The sequence below is a fragment of the Cryptomeria japonica genome, chromosome 4, assembly GCF_030272615.1.
Source record: "Cryptomeria japonica chromosome 4, Sugi_1.0, whole genome shotgun sequence".
NCBI lineage: Eukaryota > Viridiplantae > Streptophyta > Pinopsida > Cupressales > Cupressaceae > Cryptomeria > Cryptomeria japonica.
This window is the reverse complement of record NC_081408.1, coordinates 372,317,429-372,342,792: the sequence shown is the minus strand read 5'-3', so window position 1 is coordinate 372,342,792 and position 25,364 is coordinate 372,317,429. Positions and strand designations below refer to the sequence as shown.

Below are 25,364 nucleotides of genomic sequence, written 5' to 3'. Positions count from 1 at the left end.
TCATGGCTTCTGCATCGCACTCCAGCTCTAGTGTACCTATGGACTCAGTTGAATTCATTCAAAGGAAAATGAAATACAATGCCATGTCCCAAATACTTGTCGGAGTCATTGTCGAAGGAGATATTTCAAGGTACATCGACTGCAAATTAGAAGACCTGGGATCCCTAGCGATTCATTCCCAGCTAAGTCTGTTTTGTGGGGATGACAAGAAGATCAAACCGAAATACAACATTCTAGAGAGGAAGAAACTTCACAATGCGGTTTACTTTCTTGAAGAGTTCATGGAAGACCACATCTGCATCATCCTAAGCAGAGTGCATGGCGACAAGATGTATCTTGAAAGAATGCATGACATTACACCTAAAGTAATTCATGTCATCACCAGTTTCTGCAACATTGGTGAGGTGCCAGCCCTAAGGAAGGTCATTAAGATAAAAATGACTAAGCTCACCAGTTCTTTGAGTGACCAACGGGGAATGACCGTCAACACCATCAAAGATGAGTTGGTCAAGTATGCTTGCATGGTGATTGGATATCAGACGTTTTATGCCAGCAGAATAAACTTTATCTCTGCTGCTGTGGTAAATGTTGCCTACAGAATGATCATGGAGTATGCCTCATTTGTGTTAGAGTATTCAGGTATTTACTTGATTAATTAAACATTCTTTGTTTAATTATTTAAGTTCCCTTTATCTCTATTACACTTAAGCTAACTTTAGGTGCATATAATTAATTGTTTTAATTAATTATTATGTGCAAACCTAGGTTTTCCCTTTTTAGGGTTTCTTGACCTATTAAAGGTTGAGTTCTTTCTTTTCATTGTAAGAATCACATTACATATTTTTGTGAATATTGAGTTCTCTCTTTTTGAGCATATTCTCTGTGTTTTGTATGTTCTTCAGATTTTGCTTCATTGCTTCTCCTTGTAACAGGTTATTCGGCTTGCAGAAGATCTTCAGGCTCCTGTGGTGTTGTATTTTCTTGTTTAATTATTTAAGTTCCCTTTATCTCTATTACACTTAAGCTAACTTTAGGTGCATATAATTAATTGTTTTAATTAATTATTATGTGCAAACCTAGGTTTTCCCTTTTTAGGGTTTCTTGACCTATTAAAGGTTGAGTTCTTTCTTTTCATTGTAAGAATCACATTACATATTTTTGTGAATATTGAGTTCTCTCTTTTTGAGCATATTCTCTGTGTTTTGTATGTTCTTCAGATTTTGCTTCATTGCTTCTCCTTGTAACAGGTTATTCGGCTTGCAGAAGATCTTCAGGCTCCTGTGGTGTTGTATTTTCTCAACTCCTACATGGTATCAGAGCTCCAGACCTGCTGCTTCCTATTCGTCTTCTGAAGAATTTGGAGCTACGAGGGTTAGATCTGATTTTTCGGTTTTGGTTGCATCAGATCTGTGTGTCTTCTGTTTTTTATTTTGGAATAGGGGTATTTTTTTTCGGTGCACTTTGAGCCCAAACGGACCTCACCGTTGAGCTCGTAGCGCCCAAAAACCCCTATTTCCATATAAAATTCATCTGATTTGGACACAGTTGCACCAGAAGGCAAATTTTTTTTATGCCCCAAGGCCGTACGGCCCTAGGGCACGCAGACCGAGGCAAATCCAAAAAAAAAAACGCTGTTTGTGTTTAACGGCAGGTGCAGCCAGTTTAAAACGCAGCGTCGCCCAGCAGCCACTGCCCGGCCGCCGCCGCCGGCGGTCACCACCGGTCGCGGCCAGGCAGCTCCCGCCACGCCGCAGGCGACGCCCGCAGCCGCCGCGCCACCCGCGCTCCGCTGCCTGCGCTCACCGCGCCTCGCCCACGTGCCGCCGCCGCCGCCACTGCGCCGCCCCCCGCGCTGCCACCCCCTGCGCCCACCCCTGGTCGCCCAGAGGACCAGGGGCTTATTTTTTTTAAGCCCTTGAGGGCTTAAAGGGCCTATTTGGGCTCTTTTGGAGCAGTTTTACTAAATCGGGTATAACTCAGGCATTTTAACTCGGATTTTCGAATGAAAATAGGCGTTGGAAAGCTGGTTCCGAGCCCGATCTAAAAGATGAAGATCTTTTTTTCTGATTTTTCCGTTTTGTAGTGTTTTTTGCTAGTCGAAGTCAGAACAAGTTTTTTGCACTCCAGGAGCCATATCTTTTGCATACGGACTCCGTTTTTCGCAAACGAATAGGCGTTGGAAAGGGGTTTCTGTGCTCTTTCCAGATCTATCATTTATTTTTCCAGAATCTACACCAGGTACATTTTATTCAGTACTTTGTGTTTTCACACATCTGTCACTTACTTGGACGTTTCAGACTTGGAAATGATTTGTTTGCATGGGATGGCTTTATTTGATCTGCTTTATCAGTATTAAAGTCATTTAGTCTCAGATTTGTTAATTTGAAGAGTTATCATGGGTTTTTCTACTCACCCTTCAGTTGTATTTCTAGAACGGGGTAATTATGAGTCATGGGCAACGGGCATACTTACACACTGTAGGTGGCTTAATATTTTGCCTTATTTGTATGATCTCATACCTGAACCAGCAACTTTAGAGAGAACACTAGCTTGGGATATCATTAGAAATCACATAGTAGGAATTATTTTGTCTAGTGTTGATTCTGACACTGTGTGGGCTATATCGGGCATTGATTGTCCTCACTCACTTTGGACACGTCTTTGGGAGATCTATGGAGACCCCAGTCTTTCTCCATTCCCAAAGGATCCTGCTTCAGATTGTCTTGTACCCATTGGTTGGAGAGATAACACACCTTTTGATCATGATACTTTAAAGGAACTTCAATATTTAGACACCCTTACATATTCCGATGAATCAGAGGATTGTCTCACAGTTCCTACTCTTCAGACTGAGATTATACATGTATCAACATCATCTCTTTTTGTTCCTGATCAGTTTGATATTGCCTCTTCTTTGGCTCCTATTGATTCAGCTAAGCAGGACATCACACATCTTTCAGACATGGCTACTTGGGATTCTTATCTTGCAGGCATTTCATCTTTGTTTGTAGAGTCCTATATTGCAGACTTGGAGGATTACTTTGAGGATTTTCAGCTCCTCTTTGTTGATAGCCATATTCCAGCTGTTAGCCCACCATCATCTGTGCATTCAGAGGTTGCAGTTTTTGAGTCTTCAGTTCAGTTTGGATTTGACATCTTTTGCTTCAGTTCAGACAGAGGGATTCTTCAGCATCCTATTATGGCACACATCTTGAGACAGATTGATTCTTCTCTCTTCACAGGGTTTCTTCATCTTCGTCCTTTGGATCCATTTCTTCCCAAGGGGAGGAATATTATATGTCGCTTCAGGATCTCTTTCTGGCTTCTACCTCAGGCATCCATATGTGCGATAGGAGTTTCTTCATTGTGGGGGGGGCTTCTAGCCTCTTTCTTTTTCTCCTATGGAGACCATTGTATATGTACTTATATGATAGGAGTTGTCTATGGGGGGTATCATGTTATCCACCTCCTATCTTTCTGTTATTAGTGCATTTATTTCTTTCATCTCTTTTTGGAGTAGAGTTTTTCCCATGAGGTTTTCTCTATTTCTCCACTTTACAGAGATTTGGTTGTAATTGGGTACTTGATCAGGCCTTGTTGCCGGGACCCAAGTTTACTTTCTTGCATTGTAGCTACCTTTGCTTTCTTGCACATGTTTGTAACTACACTTTTGCTCATCTTAAGGGGGAGTGTTAGAGTAAAGGTTTTAATTTAATCATGTTGATTAAATTACCTTTATTCCTCTCTTAAGATTTCACTTTAGTTTGCATTTGTGACATTTAATAATTATATTAATTATTAAATGTCTACCTATTAGGGTTTCTTTTAGGGTTGCACAATATCCTTTTATAAGGATTCATCATTGTAATTAATCTCTCTCTTGGATGAATACATTTTTTCAGCTTTCAGAGCACCCTTGCTTGTTTGTCTCCATCTCTTCTTTCTGTGACAGGTTATTTGCATGCAGGTGATCTTCGGGGTCTGTGAAGTTGGCTTTCTCAACTTCTACATGGTATTAGAGCGTGGATCTGCAGCTGCCTGTTCTTGTTTTTGAGTTTTTTGGCTTTGGAAGCAGATCTGGGGTTTCAGGAATTTTTTTGTGTACCTAGGGTTTGAGCTTTTTTTCTGAGCACTTTGGGCCTAAACAGACCTCACCGTCGTGCTCAGAAGGCCCGAAAACCCCTATGGTCATATAAAATTCGACCTATTTTGGTTCCTGAGCCTCCGGGAGCTATTTTTTTTTCGATCCAGGGCGTACGACCTTGGCACGCAGATCGAGAAAAAAAATTAAAAAAAAAATAAATTATTTTTTGCCTTTTTACGGCATGCAGGCCGAAATTTTCTTTTAAAAAAAAAATCTTTCACAAAAGGCGAAAAAAAAAAAGAGAAAAAAATTTTTTGGGCACATTTTTTGGGTACCGCAGGGTACCGGACTGACAGGCTTGTCAGACCTGTCAGTCCGGCCCCTGCGGCCCCCGCCGGCGGCCCCTCCGTCCTTTTCCGGACGCCGCCGTTGTTCCTCCATCTCTCGTCGCCCGCGAACTGCCGCCGCCGGCCGCTCCATATCGCCGCTCCGGCTCCCCGCCGGCCAGGTCCGCCGTCTCCGCCTCCCTGCGCTGCCGCCGCCTATCAAAACTGCCGGCAGCCCGGCTCCGTCCGCTCCCCGGGCGCAGTTGTTTTCGGCCACCGCCCTGCCACCCGGCCGCCACCGGAGCTCCGCTCCCTGGCCACCAGACAACCAACAGGCCACCAGACCCCTTTTTTGGGCCTTTTCAAGGGGGGTTTGGTTTTTTGGCCCTATCTTGGGCATACGGAGTCGGATTTTGGCAAACAAATAGGCATCAAAAAGCTAGTTCCGAGGCCGACCTCATGGTGTTGGTAATTTATTCCAATTTTGTTGTTTGACTGTGTTTTTTTACAGTCAAAGTGAGGTCTCTTTTTTGCACTCCGGGAGACGTAGAATGAGCATCCGACCTCCGTTTTTCGAAAACTTTATATTTTCGGAAAGCGTGTTCTATGTACTTTCCAGAAATATGGTTTTTTTTTCCAAATTATGCTCCATGCATATTTTATTCAGTTTTTTGCTTTTCAGCACTCTGGTGGATATCGTGGTTGTTTCAGGTCCTGGGATCTCTTTTCTGAGTAGGATGTCTCTGTTTTGATTCTCGTTTCTATTTCCAGTCTTCTTATCATTCTAGCTTGTAATTATGCAAACGCACTGAGATAAAGTGCCATCATGCATTGTTTACTTGGAATCTTGCATATCAAGTGCCATGAGGGGGTTGATGTTTGCCTTTGTTTGCCATCTTCCTTTGTCAAGTGAGTGTTCCTTCCACGACATTCGCCTCATGATGATGTGTCTCAGCACCTTTGATGTTCTTGGTTCTTCGTCATGCAGTTGTTTTTGGTTGTCCTTTTCAGTGTTCCTGTCCCTCTCCCACTTCCGCATTATGGGGAGGTTTATCCTGTTGGTTCTAATGCTTCCATGGTTCGATTGATCAGCTCTTCAGGCTTTGGTTTCTCATGCCATCTGTATCTTCGATTTCAGTTGTTTTGCCTTATTTGCCTCCTGATTCGAGTAGTGTCATTTGAGGGCACTCATGCAAATTACAGTCTTCTCTACCTGGTCATGTTCTAGTTCAGTGGATGTTCTTCAGATCAACAGTTATTCTTCGACAGAGTTTGTAGGGTCTTCATGCTTCAGTGATATTTTTTTCATCTCTTTTTGGAGTAGAGTTTTGTTCCCACGTGGTTTTCTCTATTTCTCCAGTTCATAGAGATTTCATTGTATTTGGGTACCTGATCAGGCCTTGTTGTCGGGACCCATCTTTCAGTCTTTCAGTAGCTGTTCTAGGTTTTAGCTTCTCCCTAAGTCTAGCTTAAGGGGGGGTGTTAGAGTATTCGGGTATTTACTTGATTAATTAAACATTCTTTGTTTAATTATTTAAGTTCCCTTTATCTCTATTACACTTAAGCTAACTTTAGGTGCATATAATTAATTGTTTTAATTAATTATTATGTGCAAACCTAGGTTTTCCCTTTTTAGGGTTTCTTGACCTATTAAAGGTTGAGTTCTTTCTTTTCATTGTAAGAATCACATTACATATTTTTGTGAATATTGAGTTCTCTCTTTTTGAGCATATTCTCTGTGTTTTGTATGTTCTTCAGATTTTGCTTCATTGCTTCTCCTTGTAACAGGTTATTCGGCTTGCAGAAGATCTTCAGGCTCCTGTGGTGTTGTATTTTCTTGTTTAATTATTTAAGTTCCCTTTATCTCTATTACACTTAAGCTAACTTTAGGTGCATATAATTAATTGTTTTAATTAATTATTATGTGCAAACCTAGGTTTTCCCTTTTTAGGGTTTCTTGACCTATTAAAGGTTGAGTTCTTTCTTTTCATTGTAAGAATCACATTACATATTTTTGTGAATATTGAGTTCTCTCTTTTTGAGCATATTCTCTGTGTTTTGTATGTTCTTCAGATTTTGCTTCATTGCTTCTCCTTGTAACAGGTTATTCGGCTTGCAGAAGATCTTCAGGCTCCTGTGGTGTTGTATTTTCTCAACTCCTATAATTTGATCTATGCACCTGTTTGCAAAAGCAACTTCTATTAAACTTGAAGTCCATCAAACAAGACAACGCCTTAAGATTCAAATTTGGACAACTTTTGGTGGGTCTATTTTTCTACTTTCAAGGCTATTTCCCAGGAGTTGGTGATATTCAATGGTCTGCTGACCAACCAGTAACCAAACAAATTAGGGAAAGTCTCCAAGTGGTGGGAACCAGATATCCTGAAGTCTTGAATAAATACTTCGATGCATTCAAGAAGAAGATGATTCAAAGGATGAGAATATCTGGAGACATTGTTAAGAAATATGAAGAGGACATCTGTTTTACTAGTAAAGTAGATGAGTGCATAATGGAAGCAGTAGAGCCCAGACAGGAAGAAGTAGAACCTATGGGATATGAGGTGATGTACGACATGTTGTATGGGTATGCCTGTACCCTGATTGCCTCTCCTTTAAATGCAAAGAAAAAGAGAACTGACACCTACTTGGAAAGGGTATCACCAGTTGAAGAACCTTCAGTGAAAAAGGGAAAGGCAGTGCCATCGATATCGGCAATGGTTACCTTAGTGAGCCCAAAAGTGACCAAGCGGTCACCTGCCAAGAAGAAACTAGAAGTTGCACCCGCTAAAGTATTTGAGAGGAAGCAAAAGACCAAGAACAACTCTCCGGAGTCAGAGGATACCGAATCAGAAGTGTAGCCAAAGAAAACTAGGCAATCAAGCAAGAAGGCTAAGTCTACTACTACTACACTTGCCTCATCAACACTAGTAAATATTGACATCTCTTCTTATAAGTTGATGACACATTGTTAGAGGACTATTAAGAATATTAGAAGAAAATTGCTTAGTGACCTGAAGGAATGTTTTGATGATTTTACCGATAGTGAGAAAGAGGAAACAGAGCGGGAAGTCATTAATTATTTGTGTGTTCATGACCGGTCGCCATCAAAAATTAGACCTGAGACACCTTATTCTTCGTACAATTCTTTAGATAATAAATGGCGTATTGGCATTGAGAGAGAATAGGAGATCAGAGAAAAGATTTTTGCTGAATACTTCCCTGATGCTTCAAACTCTGAATTGTTTGAAATCATGAACCGATACAAAGGTCTCTTCTTCATGAGAAGAAGGAGACTCTTGCTACTAGAAGGCAAAGCCTTTGAAGTGGTGAAAGACACACTCCCACACTAAAGCAGTTGTGAAAATGCATAAAGTAGCTCAAGCAAACAGAGAAGCTGAATAGGAAACGGAAACTGGAAAATCGAATGAGGCATTTGATGATGAAGGAGAACCAGCTACAAAATAGGTGGACACTATTGATGTTGATGCTCTGGATGTTGAAGATGTCACTCCAGACGTAGAAAAGGAAAAGGTTGATAAGGAAAAAACAGACAAGGAGAAACTGGACAAGGAAACGACTGACAAAGAGAAAGTGGAGAAAGAGGAAGAGAAGCGGAAAGATGAAGAGAAGAGGAAACAAGATGAAGAGAAGAGGAAAGACGAGGAGAAGAAGAAGAAATAAGAGGAGAAGAGGAAAGACGAGGAGAAGAAGAAGAAAGAAGAGGAGAAGCAGAAAGACAAGGAGAAGAAAAAATAAGAAGAGGAGAAGCGGAAAGAAGAAGAAAGAAAGAAGGAGGAACAGAAGAAAAAGCATGAAGAGGAGCAAAGGGAGAAAGAAGATGAAAAGAAAAGAGCGGAAGAGACGAAGGAAGCAGAAAAAGCCAAACAGGCGGAGACCCCAAAGGCAACTGGTGTTCAAGCCAAACCAACTGACATCACCAGTCCTCTTGACCTCCAATCTGCAGATGAATCGGAGCTGCTGGAAGGCATAAAGCTAGCGCAAGAGAGATTGGAAACTTTGAGGAGGAAAAAGGAGAAAGATGTCATTCACACTATGATTGACACCCTTACAAGTTTGATTCCCCGGTATCGATTCCTCTCTAGACAAATTAAAAATTCTATGTACAGTTGTAGAGGACCAGGGACAGTGCCTAGAACAAGTTGTTGAAGCAAATGCAAAGAAGAAGCATGAGAAGGCACTCAAAACTTCCTTAGTAACGGAACTGAATGAGCTCCAGTCTCAACTTCAAAAGCAACAGAAGGACATAAGAGATGCTATGGATGAGGGAAAGCTATTGTTGAGAAAAATAAGCCAACCCTATCTATTTTGTGATGGTGTGCTTGCACAAAAGGATAAACTACAATCTAATTTACAGGCATACATAAGCAACTTTAAGATGTCGTATGATTCTTTCACTACATATGAGAAAATTGTTCACCAGTATCAGCTTCAGTCTGCTAGGATAGAATTGGAGATTAGCAACTGGACACAGGATTTGCAGGAACTTCAAATAGTTCTATTACCCAAACTGCAAGTTCTTCAGAAGAGCTTTCTCAATCTTGAAGCTTTAACAGTCACTCAAGAGATGAGTACAATTGATGCCATCAAAGAACAAGTATCACAGATGTAGATGGAAAGTGAGGTTGATACCTCATTACTTGAGTCATGGTCATTAGCCATGAAGACTTTTATGCAGGATTTTAAATCTGTTTTTGATAAGTTTCACTCATTATTGTCATAAACATTTACTTATTTTAATGATAATGAGAAATAGGGGTTATTCTGTAGTACTTTGTCATTGTTGGCAAAGGGGGAGTAGTATTTAAATTTTGATGAATGTTATGTATACTTTCATGTTTACCTATTTAAGGGAGTAGTATACATTGTATTTTCTGTAAAAAGGGATAGTGTATATGCTTAGGGGGAGTAATTTTGATTATGGCATATTTTTGTTGTAAAACACTTAGATGTCAAAATTTTCTTAAGTGTTGCCATCAATGCCAAAGGGGGAGATTGTTGGCATTTTTTATGCTGTTGTGATTGTCATTGATGGACACACACTTGTTTTGTGTTCACTTTCTTTATGTATGAGTTATGCTCAACCGGTAATTGTTCTAACATGTATTATGTATTATAGTCTTCAGACTATCAGTGTTTTGCAGAAGGCGTTTACCGGTCACAAACTGACTGAAGACCCAAAGCGGTATGAAGACCTCAAGCAATTCGAGGATCCCAAAGTGGTACGAAGGAAAAAAGCGGTAGTTAACATTTTTCCATTCTTCATTTTGACAACTGGTAATTGGTAAAATATATGAACGGTAATTGGTAATGAACCGGTATTACTCTGTGATGAGTTACCAACCGGTATTTCTGTGATGAGTTATCATCCACCGACACTTTGGCGGTGATTTTGTGTCATGTTACCAAATATATCTAGATGCACTGAACCTATGAACTTGTAATGTAATCCTATTGGACCGACATGAAATCAGACTCCTTTATAAGGACATCATGTCTAGGGTTTTAGTAGTGGATGAGGGTTTTGTATGTGTGATTATAGAAGAGAAGATTAGGTTTGTGTGAAGAAATAGAGTGTGGAGATAGTGAAGACTAAAGTAATGCTAAATGTGCATTAACAATGAGCTATCAAGGATCTAACCATGCATAAAGTGTTAGTATCTAGATCATCTACTTGTTGATTACTCATATCTTTGACAAGTTTGAAACCCTTAACTGGGTAGGCCCAGCAAAGACTTTATAAATCCTCTAACAAGTGGTTCACAACTATGAATCTAAAATCCTCTCTCAAGGTAGTCTTTAACAGGACTTATCTCCTAACAAAGATCTAGATTCCTAACATGATTTGTTCTGGTGAAGAACATTGTATGACCTTAACCGGTCTGGTTTCTATTATGCAGATAGTTACTTGTGAGTCTCTACTCACCATGGTTTTTCGCATTTGGCTTTCCATGTTAAAATGTCTTGTGTTATAGTGATTGTGCTCTTGTGGGTGAATGCTTTATTTGTTATTTGGTTTGCATTTGTCTTAATCGGTTTGTTAGTAAATCTGTTATATCAGTTAACTACTAAATTATTTAAGAGTTTAAGTTTAATATTTTTTGGTATACTAATTCACCCCCCCCCCCCCTCTTAGTATTCATCATTTTAGTCATATATTTACATCCATTGGTAGTATATTGAATCATTTTTATTTATTGGTAGTATATTTAATCATTTTATAATGCAAAAATAATATAACATTAAACTCGAACTAGATCATAAAAGAAAATAAAAATATTACATATATGAACAAGCTACATGTTAGAATTAAAAGATTGATTGAACATCATGACAAACAAGGTAATCTGCAATAAAAAAAAGAAATGCAAATATGTATATATAAATCAAGTTATAAGATGTCAAATCTGTCTAAGGGTATATATGTAAATATAATAAAAAATATCAAAGTTGTCTAAGAGTTTCCAACTCTTTCAAAATATTCAAAGTACTGCATAAAACAATAAGAAACATGATAAACATATTCAACTATATCATTTTCTACAAATATTTTAATGGCCACCTTGCGAAGGTTCCCTCTTTCTCTTTCAGAGGGACGACTCCATCTATTTTGTCTTCATAAGGAAGAGGTATGTTACTTGTGACCGTTAAAATGTTCACATTTGAGTCGCCTATTCCTTTTAAGTTTACTCCATGTATAATAGATACGGAGAGAATCCTCCCAATGCCAACAACAACACTATCAAATGGATCCAACAACCTAACTTTATCACCTTCATTGAATTTATCAATACATTTCTACAAAAAGAAAAAATAAGAGGTTATATTAATACTTATGTAATGTCACCCTTATTTGCATAATAAAACAACCATTAATTTAATAGTATGTATGTTAAAATAACTACAAAAACAAAATTTCAAAAAACTTGCAATGATTCTACAGCTGAAAAAAAAGATATCTAGCAGACCAAAATTATGAATTCATTGTAATAGTCATACAATTATAAGAAATATTGCAATGCCAGTAAAAGTAGTTTTATGCACACATTTTCTTATATTATTCTGCATAACAGTCTGATTACAGATATTATTTCATGTCATAGAATTAGTGCCAGGTTTTTAAACCTATTAGGTTGGATGGAGGTGTGGATCCACTTCATTTTGGCTTTCGAATCACCTGATTCCATTAAGTATTGGCTTAGATATTCACATTTTAGTGGAAGGCTATCAAAACCCTCATTAGGGTAACCTGAGAGGCATTAAAATGTAACTAGAAAAGTCTTTCGATAAAAGAGCGATGTTGAGGAAATAAAAAAGGCACGTAGCGACACTAAAGTTTCATCAAAAACCCAACATTGATGAAAATAACAACGGTCTTGCTGAAGCAAACTCTTTCGATGAAAGGATGATGTCAGAAGAATCAAATGAACTCTTGGCGAAGGCAAAGTTTCATTGAAATATGTATTGTGATGAAACCATGACAAATTTCAAAGAAAGGAGCTCATCGATAAAACAAGGGTTTTGATGAATGGGATAAACAACTTATCAAAGCAACATGCTCCATTGAAACGAAAAGAAAGTGAGACAAGCACATCAACTTGACCCTCAAAGTATCTATTAAAAGACCAAGTTCCATTGAAGTATCCAGTTCGATAAAAATGGGCACGGTCTCATAGAGATGGTCTCATTGATGAAAAGGACATATCAGTGAAATCCCAAAAGTATCTGTCGAAGCACGAGACTCATCGAAGTGGATATGAAGTGGGACCCTCTGGCCGGAGTCACAGATCGATGAAATGGAATGAGATATCATCGAAGTAAAAGGGGTTTTGATGAAAACAAGTTATCGAGTAAAGCATTAGAGTGCATGGCAAAACAATACCTTTCATCGAAAATCCAATATCGATGAATTCAATGGATAAATCATTAAAATATGGTTGTCGATAGAAAATGCATATCGATAAAAGGTGAAAACACTTGAGGCAAGAGAGAGTTTCATCGAAACAAAATAAATAGAGATGGGTCTATACTGAAGATGGGCATCGATGAAACTAGGGCATCAAAGAACATGAAAAGAAAGTCATCGAAGGGTTATGTTTCATCAAAATAAGAGTTGCCTTCGAGAAATGTGGCACACTCATGCATCAAGAGGCAAAAATCAACAAAAAAGCACAATCAATCCGCTGGGAAATATTACACGAATCCAAATGAGTCACATCATCATAAATTCAAAATACATTTCTTAATGACCATTGCAGTGCCAAAAGTAATCAAACTACTCAGATACCAGAATTGTTCAGGCGGATAAATTCGTCAAGGAAAGAAGGAACTGGTGTAGCAGGGGTCACAAAATTCTTCACGGAAAGAAGTAAAAACTGTAAGTCCTCAGAATTTCTTGTCTTCTTTTGAATTGAACATAAAGATGGAAGCTTCGTCGCCTAGAAAAGATAAAACAAAGAAGAACAAAGAGCCTCACCCTCCTTAAACCAAAGAAGAAAAGCCAAAATGACAGAAAAAGGAAGGTCAACCCTTAGACCAGGACTTAATAGACCAATTCCCTCTCTCAAGTCACTGGTCTAGAAAGATTAAGAAAGATGGTGAGGGATTGGAAGATAGATTTGAAAACATAGGTGACATTTGGACACAGGTTTGAGGGAGTGAATTGTTCATTTTCAACTATGCTAGAAGGTTTACAGTAGAACTAGTGTGCAATATTTAGAAGCTAAATCTAGGGAGACTTGTTGTTCCCAACGTCTTTTTAAATGTAGAACTGATAATAGCATTGGTAGACAGGTATGACCCACAAACACAGACCATCTGCAACTATAAAGGGAACTGCTTGTTGCCGATTGGTAAAGAGTACTTTGAGCAAGTTTTTGGTCTGGAATGGGGGCATGAGGATGATGTTGACACCAAAAAGATGGTGGACAAGTATTTAAACATGGAGAGAACGTATAAATGATGGAGACTCCCACCACACAGACCGAAGATCGAAGGAGTTGTGACTTTGTTTGCAGATACTGACAAAGCCCCATTTGATGTTAACTTATTTTCTCTCTACTTTAAGTTCACCTATTATTGTACTACATAAGTGTTGGGCATGGAAGCCTCCCCATCAATGGACATTACTGATATGGTGATTTGTGTTGACATCCAATCAAAGGATCCAAGGACCTTTATTATGCTTCTTACTTAGCTCATGCCATCAACCATGGGTTAGAAAAATTAAAGGGAGACAAGGTTAATGTGAATTTCAAATACTACTCTCACCTTGTGCATATGTTACTATACGTTGGCCAAGATATAGGGTTATGGACTCAAGGTTTGTCCATTAGAGAGTATGATAGAGGAGGAATTCGCAAGCCAATGCAATTATGGTTATCAGCCTGGGACCAAAGAAAAGCAAAAGGAAAATATGGCGAAGGTTGCATAGATATGGATTCACTGATTACATGGAGAAACTTCACGGGAGTAAAAAGTTTGTGTCACATGGTTTTTCCAAGGGCTGGAGAAATAATAAAGTAACTCTGTTTGGCCAAACATGGAATTTGGATGAAGATTTGATGGCAGAGGTTACATGATTGCAGAAGGAAGGTATCAAATTCTACAGAGACTGCAAGTTCTCAGTGGAAGCTACCAAGAATTTCCCTAAAAATGATGAAGAAAGGGCTTGACTCGCTAAGAAGGAAAATGTGTCCTACTACCTCCCTCACCAAGTAAAATCTTTCTAGCAGAAAATGTTGAAAGTTTAAATGGAATACCTTACAGTTGATGGAAGGTTTTTGAAGGTTTACAATTACCATTTTGTCATCCTTAACCATTTTCGCCATGGCTCAAAGATTTCGTTGCCCTTCTATTTAGCTTCTTCCCTTAACGATATCCTAGCTGACCATGCCAAAAAACCTAAATCCTACCCCATTGCTCACCGAGGCCTTATTTTGTTAATTTATGAGCATTTGAAAGGTAAAGCTAGGGCTAATAGGGAAGACCCCTTTATGGATAATGCCCACATTTCTGAGGGTCATGATGGCTTTGATTTTGACGAAGAATCTTCTAATCTTCCTTTGCATGATAAATTGAGGGTTGGTGATGAAGCTAAAGAAGACATGGAAGAGAATGTTGGTTTTGAGGAGGAATAGGGGAAGGAGGTAGATGAAGAGGCGGAGAATGAGCAGGAGAAGGAGGTTGAGGGCGAGGAAGGGGATGAGCAGAGAAAAGAGGATGTTGAAGAGCCAGAAGCGAAGAATAACCCTTATGTCTCAGATAGAAGGAATGATGTTCAGTACAACATGGAGGAGGGAAACCCTAGGTCTGTGGGCTCTACTCCGGTTATGGAAAACGTGGATTCCATTTTGAATGCTGCCAGAAATAGTACCCTGGAAATGTTCAATTTTCAAAAATGGGTGATTGATAACATCTCCAGTATTCAGAATAAACAAAGAGACTTGGATTATAAAATTGAGAACTTGATTAAGGATACCAACATTAAAGGTAAAGAGGATGTTGTGGAGGATAATAGTGAGGCAGAGGACGAAGAAGAAATTCTGGAAGGGCCGAAAAAAAGATATGATTAAGGGAGATTTGAAGCATCTTGAAGATGTGGTTAGAATCATCAAAGAAAAGGCAGAGGCTGATAATGATTTTATAAACAACTGGATTACAAAAACTGAGAAGGCCTTGAAGAAATTCATGGAGCATAGTCTTGCAGTGTTGAAGGTGTATTCTCAAAACATGAACACTTTGGTTGCTTGTCTGGAGAAGAACAAGCAGAATAAAGAGACGGTGATCATTGATGATGAGTCGGCCTCTAGTTCTTTTCTTCACTCCTCCAGACGCAAAACCAGGCAAACTACCAGTGAGCTGGAGTTGAAGACCAAAGACACCCATCAGATGCAAGAAAACAAAGATCTGAAAGAGGCAGCTAATGCGATGATGATGTTGGTTAAAGATGCAGAAGAGTCTATAAAGATTTTCATTTGATATGTAATCTGGTTTTAGGTTGCCAGTTTCTCGCTGGCCTTTTGTTGTTCTTTTCCTTGGCTGCTATTTTTTCTACTGTTCTTTTGCAGCCTTTCTATCTTTGTTCTGTTCTTTCTAGATTCTCTTTTTCTTATCTCCTCATTATGTAAGTGGGTTTCGGGTCCCTTAAAACCTGATTTCCTTAATCAAAACATTTTGTGAAACCATTATACAAATTGCTTGGATATCCATGTGATTTTTTACTTTCCCCTTGGATTAAGAAATTCCATCGACCTAAAGATTTTTATGAAGAATGCCACATTACCAATAATTGGGGGGATTGTTACTGTTTCTTGGATTACACACATAGTAGGGTGTATGGGTTCGAGGGAGAACCTTACTTATTGCCTATGATTGTCCCAGACAGAATTGATTACTTGGAAATCATTAGGCAATTGTTTATAGCCAGTGCCAAAAATCTTACAGATCATAGGAAGCAGTCAATTGTGCCTGGCTTGTTGTCCTTTTCTGATTTTCTTGTTAAGAGTTCAAAAAGTTATGGTTTATTGCAAAATAAGTTAGAAAATTTCCACCTTGTGAAAGGAGACCCTGGGCCCAACTTTAATCCAGAAGGATATATGCGGGGGGCTAGAATGTCATGGAGATTGAAAGCCATAGAACATGTACCATTAATGATTGATGACTTCATCGAGAATGTGGAAAGGGAGGGAGCAATCAAGAAGAGAATGATGCACAATAAGGTAGCTAAAGAATATGAATAGAAATTGAGGAGGGGCAAGATCAACGAAGAAATCTTGTAAGGAATTGACAACCCTGTGGCCAAAGAGAATAAACTAATGTGTCACGAATTGGAGATTCTAGATAATGCAGTGCCATTTTATATCTTTAGAGAAAGGATTAAAGATCCTATGAAGACTACTCCCATTGCCCGTTTATACCTTGAATCCACTACTGAATTTGTTAACATAGAAGAAGATGTGCCACCCGTTGGGTTTGGACTTGATCACCACATGGATCTAGCAACAGGACGACCCTATGAGATGAAAATTGATGATGTCAGAATCCTCGAGCATGAGGAATTTGTTTCAGATCAGGATTTTGTTAACACTCCTGAGTTTGAAACCTTCTTATATCAATACAAAGGTAGGATGATCAGGTAGTAGATGGGAAATATGACAGAGGAAGACACTCTACAAATGTTGTAGGAGAAAATCAATGTTGAGAAAAGACAAATGACCCTTGAAAGAGGAAGATAGCTCCTCAAGGATGTTGGTGTGATAATTTACCCTAGGTGGGAAATGAAAGATGCTATTATGTTTGACAACTTCAGGAGAAATCAACTCGATGACAAGCAATTGTTACCAGAGGAGGTTTGTAATGGTACTTTTCCCCTATGATTAATTAAGTATTTGCAGTGGATTAAATAAATCAAATATTAAGTTAAACCTAATGTAATTAACCTTTTACTTAAGGTAAATAATTTAAAAGAAAGGTATGTACATCAATAATCAATAATAAAACATTGAGATAATAATTTGCAGCAATGAAATATTAGGGCAATGACAATATGAAATCGATTAATACATATCTGTAAATCACGGAGATGCTACTTTCCTGCACGCAGAGGATTAGTTATAGGTATAGGGTTTCCAGGCAAGGGAGCACTCCAAGAGGACACGGTTCTTACACAGAACCTCACATGCCTTCATGGCATGAAATAAACACGGTTCTTACACAGAATCCCACATGCCTTCATGGCATGAAATAAACACAGCCCTGGCCAGGACACTCTCGGATGTACGTTGTACTCCGAGTTGGACACACACTATATGCCCCTTCTCCAATGCCCACTGCCCACCCACTAGACCTTAACTATCCCCTCTCTTGTGCTTCCTTTAATTTATCCTTCTGTTCTCTTCTTCTCCCCATATCCACCTTCTCTATTAATTCATAGGTTTATATAATTTCACAAGGGTGTTTAGCAAAAATCACACCCTTTCATTATAATAATATTTTTTAATTGCTTTGATTTATATATTCTTTTATTAAAAATTCTTTCATGGGAAAAAGTCCCATAACATTTCTCCCCCTGTAATTTAGCTATTGTCCTCAATAATAGGAGATGCATCTGCATCACAACTCAAAATAAAGCGTGATTAATAAATAAAATTACTAATATTGAATATTTGTATACTCCATTATAATTACATGTTCTATTCTACTCCATCTATATCTTTTGATTCAACGAAATTCAGAAGTTCAATAATCATATTTCTAATTAAAATTATGACAAATTTTCATACATGTCTTATGAAACATATCATGAGTTTTTTTTTTGTTTTTGTTGAAGAGTCGATCATAATTTATACATTTTCATCTCCTATATTTTTAACTTTACCACTTTACTCATTTATTCAACTCCTCTTCTTTTTATAAACTTATTATCATGTGGTCACACAACACTCATCTTGGATGTCCTATATATGGTTACTCATAATTTATAGAAGTGTAATCTTTATATTCAACACACATGCCAAGATGATATTCATGCATTCCGGACTACATGAGCATCCTCTTTTACTATAAAATAAAGCACATGTACAAGGTTATTGGGTTGATCAAGTCCAATAACAAGGTACAATGAAATAAAACATGGTAATATTGCTAGGCATCTCAACGCTAATAGAACAAAGGTAACTATTAGCGTGCATTGAGAACTTCATAAAAATTTGGTCTAGTGTTTCCTTTATAAAAAATGAATAATTATTTAATAAAAATGATCATTTGATCAAGTAGTAATGGTCCACTCACAATTATAATTATGTAGGAAAACTTTCCATGAAATAGATTTGGAAACTATTAGATTATATATAACATGGATTACATGAGATATAAGACAAAATAGTGGAGGATAAGGATTTTAAATTTACCTAGCCATATGTTCAAAAATATAATGTAATATGTATTTGGAGGCTTGTGTACCCACTTGAGATCATACGAACCCTTGATTAAACACATTTCTATTATTAAGTGAAATTATTAACACCAACCTAAAACAACATTTATGTTGAATACAATGCACCTAATATATGTAACTAACCTATCCATTATTATTGCTTAATATTGTTGCTACTATAAAATCTTCAAAATGCATATCATTAAATTAAGTTCTAAATATATTTGATAAATCTATCCCACATATATTATTTTAGAGGTGGTTTCTCCCCTTGTAAAAATTGTACATGTCCCCATGTCTAAGTGTAATAAGAACATTTTAGTTCTGAAACCTTTTAGCCATTGTATTATTTAACTAGCATATTCTATTAGCTAAAGTATTTTACCAATTTTTAAAATGATCTTAGGACCTATGGGTTATGGGCCCACAATGCAACCTAGCTCAGACTTAAGTAAATCTAGATGCGATATTCTATTTTTATTTTTATTTTTCTAACAATGTATGGATTATAAATACCCTTTAAAACACTTGTCAACTTCTTAGATACAAAAACTCAAGGTTTTAGTTTTTATAATCCTTTTTAATTTTATAGCTAATAAGATCCCAATATAGATAAACTATGTTGGATACAAATAACTCATTGATTACTTTGAGTATGACTTATATCCTTGACTACAAAATATAAATCCTTCAAGTTTATTCCAATAGAAGTGCATATGCATTAAAGAACATTTCTAGTGAGATTTAGGGAATAACCCCTTGAAACTAGATGATAGATTTATTTTAACCTTGGCAAGCAAAAAAAATAGAGACAAGGTACTTGAACCGTTTAACAGATCGCCTCAAAAAGTTATCATCTCACCAAAATGGAAATTGTATGTGAAAATGACTATGTGGTTATGGTTGAGGGCGAATGTCACATCAAACACATTGAAATTGATATTTGCCACTGACATTGCACAAGAATTTTTTTTTATCTAAAATTGGTTTTCAAATAATCTATGTACAATGATTCATGCCCCAGCCTAATCAAACCTGGCAACTATGGTTGTATCCGACAATTAATTCCCTATTGTACTTCGTAATAACAAGAGCAACGCCCATTGTCAATAATCTACAAAGAATACAGGGTTTTAGAGCTACTAGATTTTTGAGATGGAAAAAATTGCAGCCTTTTAAATGAGAATACTGATTGCAAGTTGAAGTTTGTTTTTAGGCATGGGGTAAGAAATGTTCAACTGTTTTGAAGTTGTTTTTGCAACCTGTTAAATGAAAATTTTGGTTTGATTTGAGATTTGGTTTCAATATATTCATGTCTTATATTGTTCTTTTAATACTTTCTTGTGAATTTGTATGCTAACAGCTATGTTATATGAATATTGAGATGAATTTACTAGTGTAAGTGAAACCATATCATTCTTGTTGTCATAAATACGAGGGTAAATTATGTTTTTTTAAATTTGATGAGAATTTATCTCATTCATTTTCAAGTTTAAAATCTCTAGCGATTCGCTCATTCGCTAAATCCATTGAATACTAAGAACTAGATCTATACTATCAAATACACTAAGGACATACGTTTTGTATGTAGTCACAATTTCTTGTTCTTGAGCTGATATTTCAAAGTCTTGATTCCTATTCAATTAGAAAATTCTTGAAATGAAAACTAGACCTTAAGAACACGAAACAAATTAAAATTATAAATTTTAGAGCTCTATTTTGGGGATCGATAGAGGAGGATACCTTTTGTCAAACTTTAAGAATGCAACACCGTAATTTTTCTTATGACAACATGGTGTGCAGAAATAGGTAATGGACATGATTATAAACTATGGAAGCATGTATAATACAATGTATAATGCCTCAAAAGAATGTAGTCACAAGGCACGCTATGATTGGAGGATGTGCCCAAAATGAATTTTGTTGAACTGCCTATGGAAATTAATACATGTAGTAAATTTCATCGGTAGAGAATATTTGTTGTTATTTGCAAATTATATGAAATAAATTTCAAGCATGAGGTACTACAAAATATAGCCTATTAAAAACTTCATTTTTTTTCCTCACTGTGTTCGTAAGTAAATTGCAAGGGCATTCACCAACGCATATAATGTGCAGATTTACTGCAACCTCTATACCTACATTTTCAAAATTTTCACTAGATGATTCTGAATGTGATAAGTTTTTAAATATTTATTCATTTTTTTAATTTTATTTCATTTGATTTTTTTCTTCTTTTTATGGTTTCAAAAAGAAAATTTGTCCTCAAGTGGAATTTTGAGTCTTTAGCTTTAAATCTTTCATGAAATAATTTTATTTAAATTATAATATCAAATAGAAATCTTTATGCAACGGATTAGGGTTCTAATTTGGGTTGGTAAAATTTTATATATAAAATAATAGTAACCCAAAACTAATAACTAGTAGAGTAAAGATCGTTGAGGCTCTGATACCAAAATGTAATGGTACTTTTCCCCTATGATTAATTAAGTATTTGTAGCGGATTAAATAAATCAAATATTAAGTTAAACCTAATGTAATTAACCTTTTACTTAAGGTAAATAATTTAAAAGAAAGGTATGTACATCAATAATCAATAATAAAACATTGAGATTATAATTTGCAGCAATGAAATATTAGGGCAATGACAATATGAAATTGATTAATACATATCTGTAAATCACGGAGATGTTGCTTTCCTGCATGCAGAGGATTAGTTATAGGTATAGGGTTTCCAAGCAATGGAGCACTCCAGGAGGACACGGTTCTTACACAGAACCTCACATGCCTTCACGGCATAAAATAAACACGGTTCTTACATAGAACCCCACATGCCTTCATGGCATGAAATAAACATAGCCCTAGCCAGGACACTCCTAGATGTACGTTGTACTCCGAGTTGGACACACATTGTATGCCCCTTCTCCAATGCTCACTACCCACCCACCAAACCTTAACTATCCCCTCTCTTCTGCTTCCTTTGATTTATCCTTCTCTTCTCTTCTTCTCCCCATATCCACCTTCTCTATTAATTCATAGGTTTATATAATTTCACAAGGGTGTTTACCAAAAATCACACCCTTTCATTATAATAATATTTTTTAATTGATTTGATTTATATATTCTTTTATTAAAAAAAAATTCATGGGAAAAAGTCCCATAACAAGGTTGATAGGATCTTTATAGGTTCAGGGTATGATCCAGAGCAGAAGGCCTTATTTATATGGGCTCTATATCCAAGAGACAAGAGACCTCTGCTGGTAGATACAAATGAAGCATTTGGCCACCTCATGATCCATCAAGTTGAAAAAATAGACCCTAGGATCATTGCCCAGTTAAACCTCGATGTTGTGAAGATAAACAAAGAACAAGTTGAGTTCTTGGTGAGGGAAAACCAAACTGTTAAAGGCCTTTATGAGAAAGCATAGGAAGAGAAACAATATGGGCAGAATAAGGCATTATAGTTGGAATCAACCCCAAGGATTACAGAGGTTGGACTTTCTACTTATGAAACTGATAAAGATATACTTGAAACAATCCAGGACACTTCATATTGAAGGTAAAAGAGCGAGAAGGGGAATAGATTTCTCAAAACTGCACAGGCTCGCACTGTCAAGCTTGTTGATGACATAGTTGATGCTCATTTTAAGGTTATGCTAAATTATTCTGAAGACTTCTGGAAGATGCACGATGGTACCATCAAAGCATACACAAAGCATATGAGGTTGAACAAATGGATCAAAGAGATCATGACCACTCACGACTCTATGAATCTAGAGGATAAGAATGAAGCAAATACCCTACTGAAGGCACACAATGGATTCAGGGACAAGTTGAAAAAATCCATCCAATTCCTACAGAATGAAAAATCGATCCAATTTCTAGCCATGTTCCGTGATGGATAACTCATGTCGTTGGGAGATTGGCAACTTCAATTGACAAATTTCATGAGCAGAGCCAGATGACAAGTTGATGAGGATGGGGATCTAGCTCCATATGTGATCTGGATGATAGAGAGATCATATACCGTGGAGAGCGCAATGAAGAAATGGACCTCAGACTTCCAGTGTTACCAGGATGATGATTATATCAATTATATTGGTATACTTAATTTGTTTATGTCTAAGTTTAACAAACGATAGTTGTTTAGTTCAAAAGGGGTACACCCCTTCATTTCAAAAGACTCATGATTCTCATATATATGAGAAGGTTTTGTAATACTAGTCATCATCAGATAGGTTTAGATCTTTGCAATAATTTATCAAGACTTTGTTAATGCAATACAATAGACTTTGCTTTGTTTTGTGCAAGTTGGAGAACATATTGTCATGGATATCAATTCCTTGTGATATTATCTACAATAGATAAGGTTGCTTGAATTTCTTGGTATGGAATGCTGGTGAATGTAATGTCCCTTCTGATGAATTCTTAAGAATAAGGAATTATTTAATCACAGATGATTTCTTTTTTTAAGTAATTAACTCAAAACATTCATGAGAACTGATATATACAATAGTAGTTACCACTTACAATAATAATGATGGTTATAATCTTCTATATTGATATATTTATACCTCTAATTGGTACAGTTGATATCTAAAGCGATATATGATCTGCAACTATTATTGGGTTACGATGAAAGTGATACTTAGAACTCATAATGTATGGTCCCTATCAAACTGATAACATATGATATCTTTGCTATGTCTGAAATAACCGTGGGGGTTATGCAATGACTATGTTTTGGTTAACATTATGGAAATATCATTTTGTTGTCCCTGATCCAAATATAAACTTATGTTATCAGTCTTCCCTCTGTCTCTTATGGGGATGATGATTAATTATTGTGTCTAATTATTCCTTCAAAGTATACAAATAATGGTGTTGTTTCTAATTGTTGACTTCTAATCGTGTCACCTGAATATGCAAATGGCAGTTGCTTGCTTTGGGACGATTTAACCACATATATCAGTAAAAATAATCAAAAAAACCTTATGTGTACTGCACAGATCAGTTATATGTGATCAACCTCATGTATGGAAGCTTATCTAATAGTCAAAAAAAGTATAAAAAATATTGTTTATTAAATGGTTCATATAGATTTTATTTGCTATATGTCAAATGATCAAACTTAACTACAACATGTCCATTAATTTTCCAGTCATCATGCTCTAGGACTAAGTTGCAAACTTGTGTTGTGCATAGGGGCCCAAGATTTTGTAATGTTCCCTATTCGATGTTGTCATAGTTCAAATTAGTTATCAATCATTAAAGAATAAATTGTCAATTTATCATACTAGATAATTAATTATTTCATCCCCAATCCCTAATTCTTAATTCAATGTACCAACCTTTGTTACTACTTCTTCTTTAAGAAAGGAGGATATGTATGTTACCAAAGTGCTTAGCGACCAAATACATTAGGTTCCCTCAAAGTTTAGAGATCCAAGCCCTTACCTATCTTGTGTCTATACCCTCAAGGCTTATGGGTTGCTGATCCCCACCCTCTCTTGTAACCTATTGCTTTGATTTAGATTGCCCCTCTTTGGAGCATCTCATTCCCATCTTCTTAAGTACTGGCAGTAATAACATGGTTTAGACTATAAGCATACTAATTTCTTATGTATTATGAATATGTATTATTATTATTTATTATTAAATTATATTTCAAAGTAGGGACATTACAGTGAATGTTATCTTTAATTTGATTAAATATTCAATTTGATCATCAGAAGAATGTTGGCACAAAAGAAAAAAAATAGTACTAAAAGACAAAAGAAAAGTAAAGGTTTCATAGCACTGACCACAAGTTGAGCGCAACTACTACTATGAATATCATTCACATACTGCTTGAATTCATCATCATCACTATCAATATCGGCAGCTCTAGTGGCATCAAGGTGTTTTTGCTTTTTTGTTTCTTTGATAAAATTTCTCTGCATGTAGTTTAAAAAATTATCCATATGAGGAGTAATTCATTTAAAAAATAGTCAACAAAAGGCAAAATTTCATAGATTCACTATTCTATATATGATCAAAATACATTTGCATACATATTCAAAATATAATATAAAGATGATATAGCTGAGACTCAAAATATTGAGGGATAGACTCTTAAGTGATCTGAATCCATGGAATCATGGTCATTCCATGCAAAAATTATACGCTTAACAGAGGTAGCCAACTGTGAAACTTTCTCAGTGAGACTATGTAAGCAACTCATTATATCTTCTAACCCTTCATTTGAGTTGACATGATTTTGTGAGGCTCTTAGTGGGCGTTCAACAGATGGATGTGAAATCTCCATGGATGAACTAGATTTGCACTTCACACTACCTGCTTCTCTATTATTGTTCTCCACCTAAAATACAATGTCAATTTTAACATATAGTCAATCCAAAAAAAGTTTAATTAAATACACAATGTAGATTGAACCAAAAAGCCATACACTTACTCTTAATTTGTCCATTTTGGCTTGCAACCTGCCTCGGCCAAATAACATATATTTAGCACTCACATTATCTCTTTCTCTCTTTCCTTTGTGACTCATTATCAAATATTCTTCAGAATGCATGCTTTCTTTCAATGCCTCCCGCTGTTTTGGAGATAGAGTGGAGTAGTCAAACCTCTCTTTTCCCTCCATGATTTCTTTTCTATAATTGTATCTAAAATTGTTCATCAAAAGTCTCATCTTGTTTTTATAATATTTTCTTGATATTTGTCCACCAAAAGTGTCAAAGGCATTTTCCATTGTTTAAATAACATTTTCCACACTTTGTGGATCTTGGTCTACAAAATTTGATTTACATATATCCAAATGTACCCTACATCTTACACCCAACTCAGTGGCCCACCTTGGAGCATTTTTCCCAATGGGTTCGCCATCTCTTGACCCCTCAACCAAGAATGCCTTCTTCTCCTCTAATTTTCTTTATTTTGCATTCTTCTCTACAGATCTATCTAAATCTTGACTTAGTCTCTTTTTTTTAACAAAAGTGGT

At 36.6% G+C, this 25,364-nt stretch overlaps 1 protein-coding gene across 1 annotated transcript; it reads right to left on the bottom strand.

Annotated features, from left to right (window-relative positions):
* Positions 1–1,591: 1,591 nt before the first annotated feature.
* Positions 1,592–4,810, bottom strand: LOC131875138 (uncharacterized). The gene is made up of 2 exons (XM_059219168.1): positions 4,452–4,810; positions 1,592–1,874 (listed from the first exon to the last, which is right to left on the bottom strand). Exons 1-2 carry the CDS (start codon positions 4,808–4,810, stop codon positions 1,592–1,594), a joined length of 642 nt encoding a protein of 213 aa, XP_059075151.1.
* Between the last annotated feature and the right edge of the window lie 20,554 nt (positions 4,811–25,364).

Excerpts from the sequence above, each read along its gene's own strand:
- LOC131875138 (XM_059219168.1), bottom strand. The coding sequence starts at position 4,810 with ATGCCCAAGATAGGGCCAAAAAACCAAACCCCCCTTGAAAAGGCCCAA. Across the intron at positions 1,875-4,451 it reads CGCAGGGGCCGGACTGACAG|GGGTGGGCGCAGGGGGTGGC; the intron begins GTCTGACAAGCC and ends CTGGGCGACCAG.